Source organism: Leucopleurus acutus, assembly GCF_964270905.1.
Source record: "Leucopleurus acutus genome assembly, chromosome: 20".
Lineage (NCBI taxonomy): Eukaryota > Metazoa > Chordata > Mammalia > Artiodactyla > Delphinidae > Leucopleurus > Leucopleurus acutus.
Genome location: NC_139162.1, coordinates 12,167,574 through 12,183,901, shown reverse-complemented (window position 1 = coordinate 12,183,901; position 16,328 = coordinate 12,167,574). Strand labels below are relative to the sequence as shown.

The 16,328-nt window shown below is 43.8% G+C and overlaps 1 protein-coding gene across 2 annotated transcripts; it reads right to left on the bottom strand.

The window, feature by feature from the left end:
* Positions 1–1,668: 1,668 nt before the first annotated feature.
* KARS1 (lysyl-tRNA synthetase 1) lies at positions 1,669–16,204 on the bottom strand. Of its 2 annotated transcripts, XM_082862389.1 has the most exons (15): positions 16,099–16,199; positions 14,402–14,581; positions 12,331–12,490; positions 11,238–11,403; positions 8,657–8,750; positions 8,128–8,314; positions 7,692–7,817; positions 6,151–6,270; positions 4,969–5,131; positions 4,688–4,861; positions 4,446–4,531; positions 4,037–4,122; positions 3,305–3,431; positions 2,500–2,643; positions 1,669–1,956 (listed from the first exon to the last, which is right to left on the bottom strand). In XM_082862389.1, the coding sequence occupies exons 2-15, from the start codon at positions 14,545–14,547 to the stop codon at positions 1,858–1,860; spliced, it is 1,878 nt and encodes a 625-aa protein (XP_082718515.1). In that variant the 5' UTR covers positions 14,548–14,581; positions 16,099–16,199; the 3' UTR covers positions 1,669–1,857. The 2 variants fall into 2 exon arrangements, with proteins under 2 accessions (XP_082718515.1, XP_082718516.1); XM_082862390.1 differs by lacking the exon at positions 14,402–14,581 and having other exon boundaries at positions 16,099–16,204.
* Positions 16,205–16,328: the final 124 nt, after the last annotated feature.

The following is a 16,328-nucleotide window of genomic DNA, read 5'->3' as shown; positions in this document are numbered from 1 at the left end:
GCAAGGACTGAGGTTCTCAGCACTCCCTGTAGTTCCCAGTTAGGTAATTTCTGCGTGCTTAGATCATTTTACCAACCGCAAAGTAAAAACCTGCTCTGTGAAAGTAGACTGGCAACTCCCAAGCCGAGACGCTTGCAGAGGTTTTGCTGAAGTGCAAAAGACAAGTCCTTTGTTGTCTCATTGGAGAAAAGTTTCCCCCAGCTGCCTCCCTGTGTCACGGGCTCTCTTTTAACAGCAGGTCCCCAGCCGTATCCTTGTCATTCTTAGCTCAATTGAACTGTGCTGAAAATGAGAATACACCAGACTCACTATTCAGCATCCTATTCACTCTTCCCACCCAATATCTAACAAGCATGTTAAATTTAATTATGTCCAAAACCAAACACTCAACCTTCCTTCTCAAACCTGCACTTCCTCAAGTTTTTTCTATCTCAAGTCAATGACAACTCTACTTTCCAGTTGGTCAGGCCCCAAACCTTGAAATTATCATTGATTCCTCTTCTTATAACCCACATTGACAGCAGATTCTGTTGACCTCAGGAACACAGGCAAAGTCCAATGGCTCAACCATCACCATCACTTTATACCACCCAAGGCTAAGCCATCATCTCTCATCAGCCCACTGCTGCAGTGCCACTGTCTCCCTTTCACTCTTGCTTTCCACATGCTAACTAGAACAATCTTTTAAAAACACTGCTCAAAAAAAAAAAAAAAAAAAAGAAATAAAAAATAAAAACACTGCTCAAGGGAACTTCCCTGGTGGTCCAGTGGCTAAGACTCCATGCTTCCAATGCAGAGGGCATGGGTTCGATCCCTGGTTGGGGAACTAAGACCCCACATGCCATACGTGGTGTGGCCAACAAACAAACAAAACAACACTGCTCAAAACCCTCCAATGGCTTCACACCTCACTCATAATAAAATACATACTCCTTTGCATGGCTTACAGATGCCTGCATGATCTGGCCCCTTACTGATCTTTACTTTCTCCTCTCCGGCCAAACCAGACCCCTTTGCTGTTCCTCAAAAATGCAGCCCTGTAGTCTGAATCACCCCTTTTCCACTCAGATCTCTGTTTGCGTATCTCTACTTAAATGTCACCTAGAAGAGGTCTTCCCTGACCACATATGCAACGTAGCACTGCCTCCATCACTTCTATCTAAAATAGCACCTCTGGGGACTTCCCTGGAGGTCCAGTGGTTAAGACTTCGCCTTCCAATGCAGGGGGTGGTTGGATCCCTGGTCGGGGAGCTAAGACTCCACATGCCTCGTGGCCAAAAAACCAAAACATAAAGCAGAAGCAATATTGTTAACAAATTCAATAAAGACTTTAAAATAAAATATAATAGCACCTCTGCCCCCTTTCCCTGCTTCATGTTTCTTCTTAGCATGCATCACTGTCACAAATATGGATTTACTTGTTTCTTATTTGTTTAGTTGCCCCCCAAACTCCTGCCCCTAAAGCAAGAGTATAGGTTCCACAAAAGCAGGAACTTGGCTTCTGCTCACTGGTGTGTCCCCAATCCCTTGGAACAATGGCTGGCACAGAGCAGACATTAATATAAATTTGTTGAATGAATAAAGTGGTATAATCCTAAACATTCATTATATCAGCTGTCTGAGAAATAAGATGACATTCCAAAAGTAAAAAGAGTGATGAGACAGGAGTAGAGACAAATGGTTTATTTGGTAACAAGGAGTAAAAAGGAATTCTTAATTCCTCTTCTCTCTTTTGATGGCTGACATGAAATGTGATAGTCAAACAGATAGCAACACACACAGGAATTCCCTCGCAGTCCTTGATCTTCTGCACAAACGCAAAGATGCCCAAGTCATACGACTTGCTGTTATTGTTTTCTAGACAGAAGTGCCGGCTGCTGTGCTTTCCAGTCCATCAGGGGTGGCTACATTCTCCTTCTTGTCTTCGGGTTTCATGGCGGGAAACAGAAGCACTTCCTACAGGAGAGAGAATGCATTCTGAAGCTAAGACACACTTTTTCCTGGCTATCCACCTACTCCTTTCTCCCCTCATTACTGTTATCACCAAAACCCGGAGATCTGTGTTCTTTTATTTCAATTCAGTCCCTCTCAGTTACAGAGGATGGAAAAGAAGAAATGCACAGCGCTGCCTAGGGTACAATGTCAAAAGAAGGAATAAACAGAGAGGTTCTCTTCAAATATGATTTCCTCAACTATAAACATGGGGTAGCAACAGTTTCTACACATCATAAGCTGACTTAAGTTAAATGAGGTAATGCATGTAGATGGCTTAGCAGGTTCCTTGGATCCTTAAGAAATGTGAACAATCAGTATTTCTTCTGCCTCAGGTTGAAAACCCACCAAATTCTGTAAGGTCAGATGCTCTGCCCCTCCTCTTGTGAAGTCACCTGTAACTTCTCTGCCTGCCCCTCCTCCTAGCCCAAAGCCCTCTCTTTATGCTCCAGGCCCACCACACCCCGCTTCCAACACAGTGGTGCTGTGTTCAGGGTCTCCTCGTACCTTGATGTTATTGGAGTCTGTGAGAAACATGGTGACGCGGTCGATGCCCATGCCCCAGCCACCTGTCGGGGGCAGCCCGTATTCCAGGGCAGTGCAGAAGGTTTCATCTATGAACATGGCCTCATCATCGCCAGCAGCTTTGGCCTGGAAGAGGAGAACCACACAGCGACGTCGTTCTAGGCTGTGCTCTCTCAGCGTCTGAGTGAGCACGTGAAAATGTCCAGAGGCGTTATCATTCCAGGGATGCTCTGGACACCCAGCACTTGCTGGGAATTGGTTTCCCAGTAACTCCAGGATGGAGTCATTTCTTTCAAAGACCTGGAGGTCAGGACTGATGAATTCTACCTCAGAACACATGCAAATTTCTCTGCGAAATGAAAATACTTCTACTGCCTGGGGCTCTTCGAGTCCAGTGAAACGCATTTTCTTTCAGAGACTCTGATGGTTCCCAACAGTCTTTCTCCCACTTCCTGAACCACCCATCAGTGGCAGTGCTAGTATAGGCAGCCTGTGGGTGCTGTGGCTTCTCATCCTCACGCCACCTCAATAAATGTACCATCTAAGAAAAATTATGTTCTTGTCAAGTGTCACACTCCTCAAACAGATATTCATGCCTAAGCTCCATTTATATAGAAATTCTAGGGCCCAAACTAGTCAAGTTCTCCATCTTGAAATGTGACTTCCTCCAGTGAAGCCTGTGGCTTTCATTATTCATTGTGCTGAAGTCACCAGGAGTTGCAGACAAGACACAGACCAGGGTTAAGGCTGATAGCTTCTGGTGAGTGGGCACACATTCCTTCCTTACCTTGGCCTGTTCTTCAAAAAGCTGCCGCTGTCGCACAGGGTCATTCAGCTCAGTGTAGGCATTGCATATTTCCTTTTTCATGACAAATAGCTCAAAGCGTTCAGTCAGACCCTCTTTAGAGCGGTGCCTGGGGACAGGAGACCAAAGGGGAGGGTGAATATGCAGGTTCAGCAAGAACATCTGGTACAAACAAGGATTCCTGAAATCTAGTTGACTCAAAATTGTTACTGATTGTGACCCATAGCCTGCATGCATTCTTGGCACCAAATCATTTGGTACATTATTGAGGAGGGTTAGAGACAAAGAAGCTTTAATTATCTTCACAACAGGCTGTGTGATAGACTGATACACTGAAACATACCCCCTGTATTCATGCCCTTCTGTAGTCCCTGCCACACCGACTCTGGGCTGCCCATATGACTTGCTCTGGCCAATGGGACATCAGCAGAGGCTTGATGTGTGTTTGCACATCAGGATTTATTCTTTTGGAATGCTTCCACTTGGAACCCTGGCTACGCTGCCAGAGAGGCCCCAGAGGATGAGATCCCATGTGGAGGAGATGCAAGGTGCCCTGGCAGAGTTCCCAGTTGAAAAAAGCCACTTGAGTTACCCTAGCCAACACCACGTAGAGCAGAAAGACTACCCACAAACTCCTGAGAATAAACTGTTTTATGCCGCTAAGCTCTGACGTTATGCAGCAACAGGTAACTGCAACACCGTGCTTTATCTTACCATTTGGCCAGAGGACTCATTATCTGCGGGTGATCACAGATGAACGTAGGATTGATGCACGTCACTTCCAGGAACTCCCCAACAAGCTTAAGGAGAAAGCAGAGTTAGAGAGCCCTTCTAAATGGCATTTTGATCGTCTCTGTCTTGGTGGTAGAGGCCTCGGACCCCAACCCTATACCTGATGCTATAGGGGTTTATCCTAAGCTTCTCAATGGTTAGTAATAAGGTAACGAACATAACTATTTGGCACAGAGCTTAGTACAGCAGGAGTTCAAAACTTGTTCTCTCATTAGAGCTTTCCTCTGTGAAGCTGTAGAAGTTCATTCTCTACAGTGGAGTTCACCTTCATAGGGAGGAAGGGGCGTTACCACTGGATGAGGGCATGTACAAGAAGTGCACGGCCTTTCACCTTATCAAGGAGCCTGGCTGTCGTCCGAGGTGGAGGGCATTCAACAGCTTTTGCCACACAGATATCATCTAGAATTTTGCGAGTTTCTGTAATACAAACATACAAGTTAGGACAGAAGACATCACACTACCCCATTAAGAGGTATATAAAGAGAATAACATGGGAGATTCTAGCCCTGACCTAATCTAATTCAGAGCTGAACAGGAAGGAGGGCCCTAGAGTGAAGGAGTGCATCACTTTACCTTCCGTTTCGAAGAGCTTAGTTTCTGGCAGCTTCACGCCCAGGGCTTTCTCCAGCTCTTCGACCATGCTGATTTTCCGGAAGGGTGGGGTGAAGTCAATCTCACAGGCTTGGCCCTCTGGGCCATCTGGATGATAGGTGACCTTGTAACCGCCTGTAATGTGTTTCACCATCCCTGGGAAAGAAATGTGTCATTTAAAGAGGACCAACAGGAAGTCCAACTGAAAGTGGCACACCAGCCCCGCAAACACGTGTGAAAGACAAAGGGACAGGAGGGGTCACCTGAAATCATCTTCTCTGTGATTTCCATGAGATCATGATAGTCTGCATAGGCCATGTAGAATTCACAGGTGGTGAACTCAGGATTGTGAGTCAAATCAATTCCTTCATTCCGGAACTGGCGTCCGATTTCATAAATCCGGTCAATGCCACCAACCACCAGCATCTAATAACAACACACGGCCGTGGTCATGGCAGCTAATCTTGTCTTACTGGCTAGGGAAAGGGTCTGCCTACAAAAGCTGTAACTTGGATTTCACAGCTCAAGGCATGCTTTCAGGTCTCTAGCCAAATGCTGAGTGCCCTACTCTCTTTAGGCCTTCGTGGATAGTCATCATTCTGGCTGTCCAGGATCACTGAACTCTCATCCTTTGTCTGGGGTGTCCCCCATCTTGTGAGTGTGAGCCTCTCCAAGAAAGAAGCCTCTTCTGGGGTTAGGATGTAGGCATGTGACGTAAGTTGCCCAACCTGTGAGACTTCAACATGCAAAGAAGATGCAGGTGTTGCACAGAATCCCTTCTGGTGAAGGGGGCCAGAGATATCTGGCTTATAGAGGCAGTAACTGCGGAAGTCCCAATGGCAATGACCTGTGCCTAGTGCCAAGCTTATGAGTTGTTGTAACTGTCCTGACTGGAAGATACTGGGTTCTTCATGCGAACAGCCCAGTGATATAATTCAGAATCATTTCAGTTGTGTGGCCTCCAAGCCTGATTCTCTGATCTTCCTGGAAATTGTGAGCTTCCTTATATATTCGAATGCATTTTTTTTTTTTTTTGCTTAAACACCATTAACAGGTTTTGTCGTTTGCAAGTAAGAATCTTAAATGACACAGTCTTCGATATTTACTCTGGTGATTTGAGGATATTTCCAACTTTCAGACAGAGATTCAACTCATTCTTCTACAAAAGAGTAAAATCAAATTTAATCCAAGGATTATAAACTTAAAAGTATTATGAGATTATGGGAAACAAAGTATGTTAGGAGGATCGGTACACCTAGGAAAGATACCCCCTTTGCCCTATAATGCTCTACTGAGAAATGTAACACTCAGAAGCCTGACAATTTAGAATCCTCTCCTGGTTGTTCTACCCTCAATGTTCCTCTTATTTCTGACTGTACCTGTCTAGCCAATATTTTTCAGCCTTCTACTTCTCTAAGGACACAGGGCATCTTCTTATTGATTACCTTATGGTAGAGTTCTGGAGCAATCCTCATATATAAATTCATGTCCAGCTCGTTGTGGTAGGTGATAAAAGGCTTGGCCACAGCTCCCCCTGGGATGATGTTCATCATGGGAGTTTCAACCTAAAAGAGAGGAAAAACATTTAGTTCACAGACAGAGGTCCTCAAACTAGAGTTCTTGGGAATGGCTCAGGCTTTGAATGTGATAGGCTAAGCCAACTATATCCCAAGTAAAAGTTAAGTTCAATAATAATGCGTAGGTGCTTGACAAAAAAAGTAGAGATAGCTTGATTTTCTAGAATAGAGTCTCTATTAATACCAAACACCATTAACACAGTACCATAAACTTTCACAAGCTGTTAGTGAGACTCTAAATGGGTACAGCCTTTCTTGAGTTCAGTTTGCAGTATTTATTAAAAATTGTAACTGCTTATACCCCTTGACTTATTCTACTTCTAGAAATCCATCCTACAGAAACACCTGTCCATGTGTACAAAGATGTTCACTAAAACATTACTGAAGAAAATCAGAAACTTAAACTATCAATAGGGGAAATAATTATAAAGCATCAAAAAGGAATACACATACACACATATATATGGACATGCAAAGGGTCCCAGAATATATTGTGTGTGTGTGTGTGTGTGTGTGTGTGTGTGTGAGGTCCATTATAATACATACGATGTGACTTCATTTATGTTTAAAGCAAAAAATAAAACCCTGCTAAAACACTTACACATGTACCCCACCTGCAACATGCACAGGAGTGGAGGTATTATAAAAATGCAGAGCAAATGGCGAGGAAGGATACATATTCAAGTTGTCTTTTTAAAAAAATACATTTATTTATTTATTTATCTGGTTGCGCTGGGTCTTAGTTGCAGCACGCAGGCTCCTTAGTTGAGGCTCGAGAGTTCCTTAGTTGTGGCATGCAAACTCTTAGTTGCGGGACTAAGTGGGACCTAGTTCCCTGACCAGGGATTGAACCTTGGACCCCTGCATCGGGAGCGCAGTCTTAACCACTGTGCCACCTCAAATTCAAGTTTGGAGAGGGACATTAGCTGGGAAAAAATGAAAGGGGACTTTCAGTTTTGCTTCTATTTATTTCTTTATTGTTTGAATTTGTTGTATGGTAATAGGTACTCACCTTTCTCATAAAATTAGAAAATAAAAAAAAAAATTTTTTTTTTTGCTCTACAAATTTTTCTAAACAACATTTTTGAGTTTAAATAAGTTGAATAAAAATCAAGAAAAATATTTTTTAATGCTACAAAAAAGCAAAATGAGTTGATAACACATTGAACATGGCATTGTTAGCATGTGGATGGCCCTCTACTTTGTCCATTATCTTAGAAGTCCTGTCCTACCTTCCTAATCAGGGCACTAAATAAACAAGGTGGAACAAAGACACTGGCAAGAAGGGGACTTCTCACTGAGCATGAAGGATACTGACACAGGATGTGCCTGTGGAGAAGGGAAGGGAAGAAGAGTAAGAGGCAAGCACAGAATGCAGCTCATCATGTCAGGTAAGAACTTTCCATCACCTCTAGGAATCCCAACTCATCCAAGAAATGTCTTATGTATGTGATGATCTTAGAGCGGATGATAAACTTCTGCCTCACAAAGTCATTCAGGATCAAGTCCAAGTATCTCTGACGAAACCGTGTTTCCTAAATGAAAAGTAACAGATAGAAATCACTGATGTGTTTGATTCAATGGTATGATAAACCAGAGCCAGGGGGCCATGAAAAATTACCTTGTCTTTTTTTATTTTTTATTTTTTTGCGGTATGCAGGCCTCTCACTGCTGCGGCCTCTCCCGTTGCAGAGCACAGGCTCCGGAAGCGCAGGCTCAGCGGCCATGGCTCACGGGCCCATCCGCTCCTTGGCATGTGGGATCCTCCCGGACCGGGGCACGAACCCGTGTCCCCTGCACCGGCAGGCGGACTCTCAACCACTGCGCCACCAGGGAAGCCCCTACCTTGTCTTTGAGGCCAAAGTGAAGATGAGGTAACATATGCAAGCAAGGAGACAGCAGTGTGACTTCATAGGGAATGATGCTCAGCTCGCCCTTCTTGGTTTTCCCAGGATTGCCCTGAACTCCAATTATGTCTCCCCGGCGTAGTTTGTTGTTAATGCGAATAAATTCTTCTTCAGATTTATAATTCCTGAATAAATGGAAAACATAATTCAGTATACAATATCCCAAATTAAAACTGACCACTGGTTTTACTGTGGAACCCTCACTAAAGTGTTAATGTGTACCCAAGAAGAATCCCAGATTCAAGGTCAACTGTTAAAAAGTATTATCTTTTATTTTTAATTGCTCCACAACCCAAGATCAGTCTTTATTCTTCAGGTGACCAGATGGCCCTTTTATTTTCCCAACCATATACCACTCCCTTTAATTTTAATTTCCTATGGGAAAAGAAGACTATATGGGCCTTTGTCCCCAGTCATGTTGCTCTGGGCCAAACTAGAAAGGCCTGTAACTGGGTATTTCTGTATACCTGGAATTGGCCATGACTTGCAACTTGACCCCCTCTCCTCGAAGGTCATAGAAGATGAGCTTTCCCCCAGAAGCTCTTTTGGCATGGATCCTACCTAGAGAACAGCAAAAATAATGACAGAAGCAGAAGCTATTTCATGATATCAGTGCCAAAAAAGCTCCCTCTGCAGTTTTTACACCCAGGCAGAATATAAACTAGAACAATTTGATTTTAGCCTGAGGCCTAAGCCCTGCCATTTTCTTCATGACAAAGTTGGCTCCCCATTTAAACCAGTTAAAAGATGTGCAGGAAGATCTGGCTTTTAAAGGTGTTCAATGGATTCCTGGAATGTTGATGGCAGCATAGTTGTGGGATCTTCCTAAATTTTCACATAAAAATAGAAAGCACAAGGACTTCCCTGGTGGTCCAGTGTTTAAGACTCTGTGCTCCCAATGCAGGGGGCCTGGGTTTGATCCCTGGTCAGGGAACTAGATCCCTCATGCCACAAATAAGACCTGGTGCAACCAAATAAATAAATAGTAAAAAAAAAAAAAAAAAGAAAAAAAGAAAGCACAATTAGACAGGCAAGCCCAAAAAGCCATGGACAAAATTTACAACAAAATTATGTGGGAAGATATTCCCAAGAATCCCCAAATACAAGCACTGGGGAAAACCACTAAGGGCGCCAAGACCTCTATATGGGAAAAAGCTATGGGAAGCAATGGAGTCTCTGGCAGGTCTGAGAACTGGAAGTCTGCCAAAAAGCCATAGGTATTCACTGGAAAATGTGGCAGGGCTAAGTGGAGGATAGCAGCGGACACGGAGAGGATAGCAGCTTACTAACATACAAGTCAATATAGTTGGCTGCATTAAGAAGGTCTAGGGGATGAAGCCCTTTAGTGTAGCCCCCAAGAACTCTCTAAATTTAACAGCAAGGGATCTCTCCGAAGACAAGGTCCCACAAAATTGAACAAGACCAAGGAAACAGAGACAAAGGAAAGAGAAGGTCCAACAAAAGCGAGAAAGGAGAAGAGCCTGAAAATCCCAGAAAGTAAGCTGCTGTATTTCTGAATGCTCCACAAAAACAACAGAAGAGGGAGCTCAGTGAAGGTGGAAAAGCTATCTGAACGAAGCTTCCTTTTAACACTGAAGAAAATTAATCTCACATGAAAATAAACAACATAAAAGTAGTGAGGTCAAATACCAAAGTTATTAAATTAAAAAAAAGAGAATAAGGAGAATAACATCATCACAGGCAACAAAAGCACTAGAAAGACATGCTCAGGAAAAAGCAAAAAATTCTATTTCATGAGCTGAAAGACATTAAGAATATGACACAAAATGTGAAAGAACACAAATTAGAATTAGAAGAAACTAAGAAATGAGACGACACGTTGAAAAAATTAGAAATAAAGGAAAAAATCATCTCAGAAAGGAAGCCTAAATTAGAAGGAAATAAGAGTGAATAAATACAACAAATAATGCCTTAAGAGAATTACACTGGAAAGGAGGATACAATTTAAAAATCAAAGTACAAAAAAAGAGATAAAAAGGAGCCCCAGGGGCTTCCCTGGTGGTGCAGTGGTTGAGAGTACGCCTGCCAATGCAGGGGACACTGGTTCGTGCCCTGGTCTGGGAAGATCCCACATGCCACGGAGCAACTAAGCCTGTGCGCCACAACTACTGAGCCTGTGCTCTAGAGCCCGCAAGCCACGACTACTGAGTCCTCGTGCCACAATTACTGAAGCTCATGCGCCTAGAGCCCGTGCTGTGCAACAGGAGAAGCCACCACAATGAGAAGACGGCGCACCGCAATGAAGAGTAGCCCCCGCTCGCCGCAACTAGAGAAAGCCCGTGTGCAGCAACGAAGACCCCACAAATAAATAAATAAAATGAATAAATTTATTTAAAAAAAAAATAAAGGGCACACTGTGTACCTGAGAATACTGACCCAGAATAACTAACATCAAGACATATTTTAGTGAAAACACTGGACTTTAAAGAAAAAGAAATTTGGGGAGCATTTAAGTATTGGCAGGGGTTCTCTCTGGGTGGTGGGATTATGGGTAATCAAACTTTTCTTTCTTTGCCTTTCTGAATGTTTCAACATTCTAGATTTTCTACAACAAATAGTTTTATATATTTTTTGGTGGGGAAGGTATAAACGAAAGACAGGATTTAATTATCTTTTAAATTAAGGAGAAGATCCCACACAAGACAGTAAACTCCAAAATAACAGTGCTCTAGAAAAATAGCCTAGTGTAAAGTAGTCTAGGAACACAGATTGCAGTTTTTAGGAGCTCAGGGCCATGGCTCCCACTGACGAAGGGAAGTCCTCATAAAGGACTGTGAATGAGTAGCAGTATCAGGCCGGGAGTCCCCCAGAAAGAATGCCCCTTCCTCTGTAGCATCACCACTGGAATGTGACCTCATGCCTCAGGGCTGCTCTACTTTCTGTGAATAGACATACTGGTGCCATCTCTAGTAATGTAGCCTCAGACTTAAGCTTTTTGAGAGCAAGACCACCCCAGACCTTCCTTTGTGCAACTGGAGAGGCCTGCCTGCTGTGGGAGCTCAGCAAACTGCCAGGGAATCTTCCTACCTGCCACCTTTAAGGTGATGTCAGTCAGGTGCTCCCCAGGCTGCAGGTGACTGTATTCTTGGATAAAGTGAGTGAGCGAGATGTCGACGTGGAACTTGTGTGGGTATGGGTCTTCCCCACTGACCTTCAGCTGGTGAACTGCTTGGCTGCGGATTTTGAAGTATTGCTGTTAAAAACAAAAAACAAAAGAGCTTTTGAGAAGTTGAACATGGTCAGTCCAGAGGCTTGTCTAACGGAGTTCTGTATTCTGCCTCAGAGGGGCCCCAATACAGTGAGGTTTCTTTAACCAACCCCCCTGAATCCTTGAAATCATAGGCTTGGAATATGGAGTGAGATTTGCACTTAAATATGCAGGGTGGCCAGATCCACAGTTGGGAATAAAGGCCAGAATTCCAAAATACAAGATTCAACAAAAAGAAAAATCAAATCTCTGCCTAAAATAATGATTAATTGGTACAGATGGCCCTGGTTACCACTTTTGTAGACACATCTACATGGTGAGTCACTTATCTTCCTACTTTCCTGCCCCTGGCCACACACCAGACTTTTTCCCCAAGGCAGGCCCATGGGCCTGGAGGATGTGTAAAAGGAATATTCTGTATCAGGGGTCAGCAAACTTATTCTGATGTAACTACTCAACTCTATTGCAGTGTGAAAGCAGTCTTAGACATATATAAACAAATGGGCATGGCTGTGTTTCGACACAATTTTATTTATAAAACCAGGGAGGAGGGATTGGGGTAGTGGTGGCTTTGGCCTGTGGGCCATAGTTTGCCAATCTCTGGGCTAAAGTAAACTCCAGCCCACTTTTAGGGAGACATTTTCTCTGGGGCTGCTATAAGGCCCAGCTAGCTCCAAGGAAGATCAGTCACTTGGAAGTACTGGATTCTCCCAAATATCTGTAAGTAGTCGACAAGAAGAATGTGCAGGGCCTGTGCCTTTAACCAGATGGAGTAGTGGGCCCACCCTCATCCATCCCTGTGCCTGTTTCAGTTCCTATTTATCTCCTTAATCACTGGTCCCAAGGAATTTGCCATAATCCGCATTAGAAGCTTCCCTATGCCCAGCCAGGGCAGTGGTCCCGAGGACTCACGTTTGGGTCCAAGCTCTCCTCCTCCGCACCCACACCATTATCAGCAGTGTGGCTGGTGGCAGCAGCAGCGGCCTGGCTTAGTTGTTTCTCACTGAGCTCCTTCTGCTTGGCCTCCTTCTCTGCTATTTTCTTCTCAGCTTTCAGGCGTCTCTTTAGCTCACTGTCAGGAAGATGAAAATGTTCAACGTGACAGGTGCCTGAAGAGTCCTCTATGATCTGCCCCATAGCTACTTATCAAAAATATGAATAACCTGGGGAAACACTCATGCCCAGTTCTACATGCCCACTGTTAGTCTCTCAGTCACTGAACTCTATATGTGAAACAGACAAGGGAAAAAAATAAACTTAGAATAAAGATGTGAAAGATCTTTCTCAGTCTCTTTTTTCCAGTCTGAGGTCCTTGGCATTAGATCCCAACTAAAATCAAGATAGACAAGGACAAAGAAAACCCTACATATTAATTCATATTTAGAATAGGAAAAAAGGTTTTCCAGAAAATCAGCAAGGTAGGCTTTTCTCAAGCTAATCAGGCTTGGGAGCTCCTTGAGGCCAGGGACTGAATCTTAGTTGTTTGGATTCCTCTGCAGAATACGAAGTTCCTAGAGCATCAGATCTGATGTGTGATAAGGTGACATCTCTAGCTTTGTCTGTCATCTCTCTCCCCTCATGAAAGGAGTGGGTTAGTCTGGGGTGGGGTGAGGAAGAGGGGGCTCTTCAGAGTTCAGGGAGACACTCCACTGACAATCTCTCCCCCAGCATTGATCAAGGCATTGACAATGGCCCTCAGCATTGGCCTCACTCTCCACAATGGAGCCTGACTTTGACAACAAATTGGGTAGAATAGTGTACAAAGCAGCATAGCACAGGGGATAATATACCATCTTTGGAGCCAGACTGCCTGGGGCTAAATTCTGACACGCCTACCTACCAATTATGTGACTTTGGGCAAGTAACTTAATTTCTTCTGTAAAATAATAATAGACACCCTCCTCCCCAGATGTTGTGAGGATTGAGATAATATACATAAAGAGATGACCCCACCCCTAGCATTTTAGTAACCATGCAAAATGTGAACCATTCTAGGTATCCCTATCTTAACCCTTCACACTCTGCCTCAAGGACAGAAATTTTACAGATGTGGATAAATTTCTTGTCAAATCTCTCACTATTCAAACTCGTCATACTCGTCACCTGAGACTCAAAAACTAAAGCGATTGGTACAACTTGGTTTAAATAACTTGAAAACTTGCTATCTGAACCCAGAAACCAAACAGATTTGGGTAGAGAGGGATACCCTCATTATTCAAATAGACTTGATCATTCCTTTAAACCACCAATGTTAACTGAATATCCTGTCATAACGAACCATGGCAGATGATTCTTAGTCAGGCTTGCATACTGTTTGGCTTCAGGGTCCATTTTAAATTATCTATGAGTTTAGAATAACTCAATTAAAAAAACTTAGTTGGAGATTTGAAATGATTATCTTTTAAGTAAGAAAACTGACTCTGAGGGCCTCAAAGTAAGTGTCTCTGGATAAAATCTGTTTTGTAGCAGTTGTGAAGCCACCTTTCTAGAACAGTGTGCTAGACTTATTGTGCTGTCATTCAGTCAGTGGGCATTGAAGCCTCTCTGGTTCTTCCTCGCATTAACATAATGAACTTGTTTTCCATTCAACTGGATGTTGCTCTTTAAGTCAAATCAATAATAAGGATAATCCAAAAAGGTCCTAGGAGTAAGAACTAAGACTAGAAACCAAGTTAATCTCAGGAGCAAAGAAATTCCAGAAAGACAGGGAAGGGAAAATAACCTGCATTAGAAATTCTTTATTCATAAAGGGTTTTGTTCCCAGCACTGTTCTAGAATAAGACCTAAAAGTCATCCCAAAAATCTATGGAGTGAGAATTTGAATTTATTAAAGAGAAACTGAGAAAGGACTATTGGTTTTGGTAGGTAGCAGGGTTGTTTCATTAGCAAGTCCAAAGACTTAGCCAGAGGCTTAACAGATAAGAAACCAAGTAAGGGAAGGATTTTTGCTCCCAGAGCAATAAAGAAGGTAATGGGCACCAACCTTCTTTTATCAAAAAGTGGCTTGTCCTTGTGAATCGTTGTCAAAAGAGCAAGTTGACACAGGCGCAGCTCCCTCTGCCCCCACTGTGCCCAGGACGTTTGGCACAGGGACCCCCTAACAAGCCTTACAGCAGCTTGCGTCAACATGGCAGATTACCCTGGAACTAATGATTACCACCACCTAACAGGAAACACAGAGATGTGGTGTCAGATGGGACAGACAGTACACATACTCCCAGCCAGCACTCCTACTCTTATGGGTTGGGTGCGGGGAGAAGGCGAGGTTACGAAACCTTTTAGTGTCCCGTTTTACATAAGACCCTCTCAACTGACATCAACCCTGTAACACTCACTGTGCTGCAAATTAACTGACAGTGTTCTCATTCCTGGCTATGGTAAGATGGTGCTTATTTAGGGTCAACAGCAAGTCAGTCAATGGTTTATGGGTAGAAATGCTCACAACAGTCTAGAAAATGGGAGTGTTTCTGAAGCCCCTGACATGTAGTTTCTCTCTTCGTGATGAAATACCTGTCCACAAAGATGGCAATGGGAAGCATACAAAACATCACCATCAACTGCAAACTCTAGAGGAAGCTAAAAACAAGCCACACAAAAGCACCTGAATCAAAGACAAGCCTTGTTTGGAGCTCCAGGAGCAAGGAGGAAAGAAGAAATTCAGAAAGAGTCTTAGACTACATTAAGTTTATACATTAACACTGGAAGGCAACAGAACGACAGAGATCATGTTCTTTATTGCCTTAAAATAAATGTGGCCTTGAATGAATCACCTGGCAGGGAGCCTATCTGTTTTTAAACTTGGAGAAAATAACTGGCATACAATGGTGCTCACTAAAGATTCACACCAAGGAAATTCCAAGAGCAATTAAGAAACAGAACTAAAAAAATGCACTAAAGCAGGCATTATATGCAATAAACTAACTTCTCTCCGATGCCTCTGGAACGGTACTATATTTATGTACTATCCTTAGGCGTACTGAGGAACTAGTCACTCAGATCATTACCTATGTTCTATGAAGAACTCCGGTTGAGAAGGAGTGTAGTATTAAGAGAATACAAGACACAGTCAGTGAAAGGGCGGCTAATCTTAACTTATTTATATTCACCTTCATACTCCAAGGATTTGGAGTGATTAACAAAGATACATCCAGCAGAGCTAAGTGCAGTTTGGTGTACCCGGCTAAATAAGACAGTCTCTACTGCCAGACATACTCACAATGCTCTAACCCATATGGAGAGGTGTACGACACAGTTTAAGAACTGATCCCTTTAATACAAAGGGTTCAGAATGGCCTTTGATACATAAAGTTCGAACGTTGAAGGTGCTTCTGAAAAGCTAGGGTATTTAACATTTCTCCAACTTCTTTACCGGGGTGTGGCACAGTAACGCATTTCTCGGAGAAAAGGGAAGGAGTAAATTTCGCTTTTCTCTGTCCCCGCCCAGTTCTCCGCATTCTTACTCCAAGAGTACGAGAAGGAGGAAGGACCCAACCAGCGGGGGGCCCCCGGGCATCCTGGGGGATGTAGTTTCGGGGCGCAGCGACTACGTCCCAGCATGTTCATACCCACGAGAACGAGCAGGAAGGCCCCAGGCACAGCCGCCTCGGCCGGAGCCTCGAGGCGCCTTCTAGTTCAGACTCTCCGACAGCAAAGGTTTTAATGACCTGCTGCGACACTTACTTTTTGCTCAGTTTCGGCTCGCAGTCGTCCACTTTAACTTCAGGTCCCTGCACGGCAGCCATCTTCCCAGAGGGCTGGACCTAAAGACGACGAGGGTCGCACGGCAATTTCCAGGTCACGCTCAGAAGCCCCGCCTCTTCCGGGGAAAGGGGGCGGGCACTGCTCTGTGCAACTGCAGCGCAGGCGTAGTACGGGGTTGTGGGGCGGCGGCAGTAGCGTCTGGAGCGTTA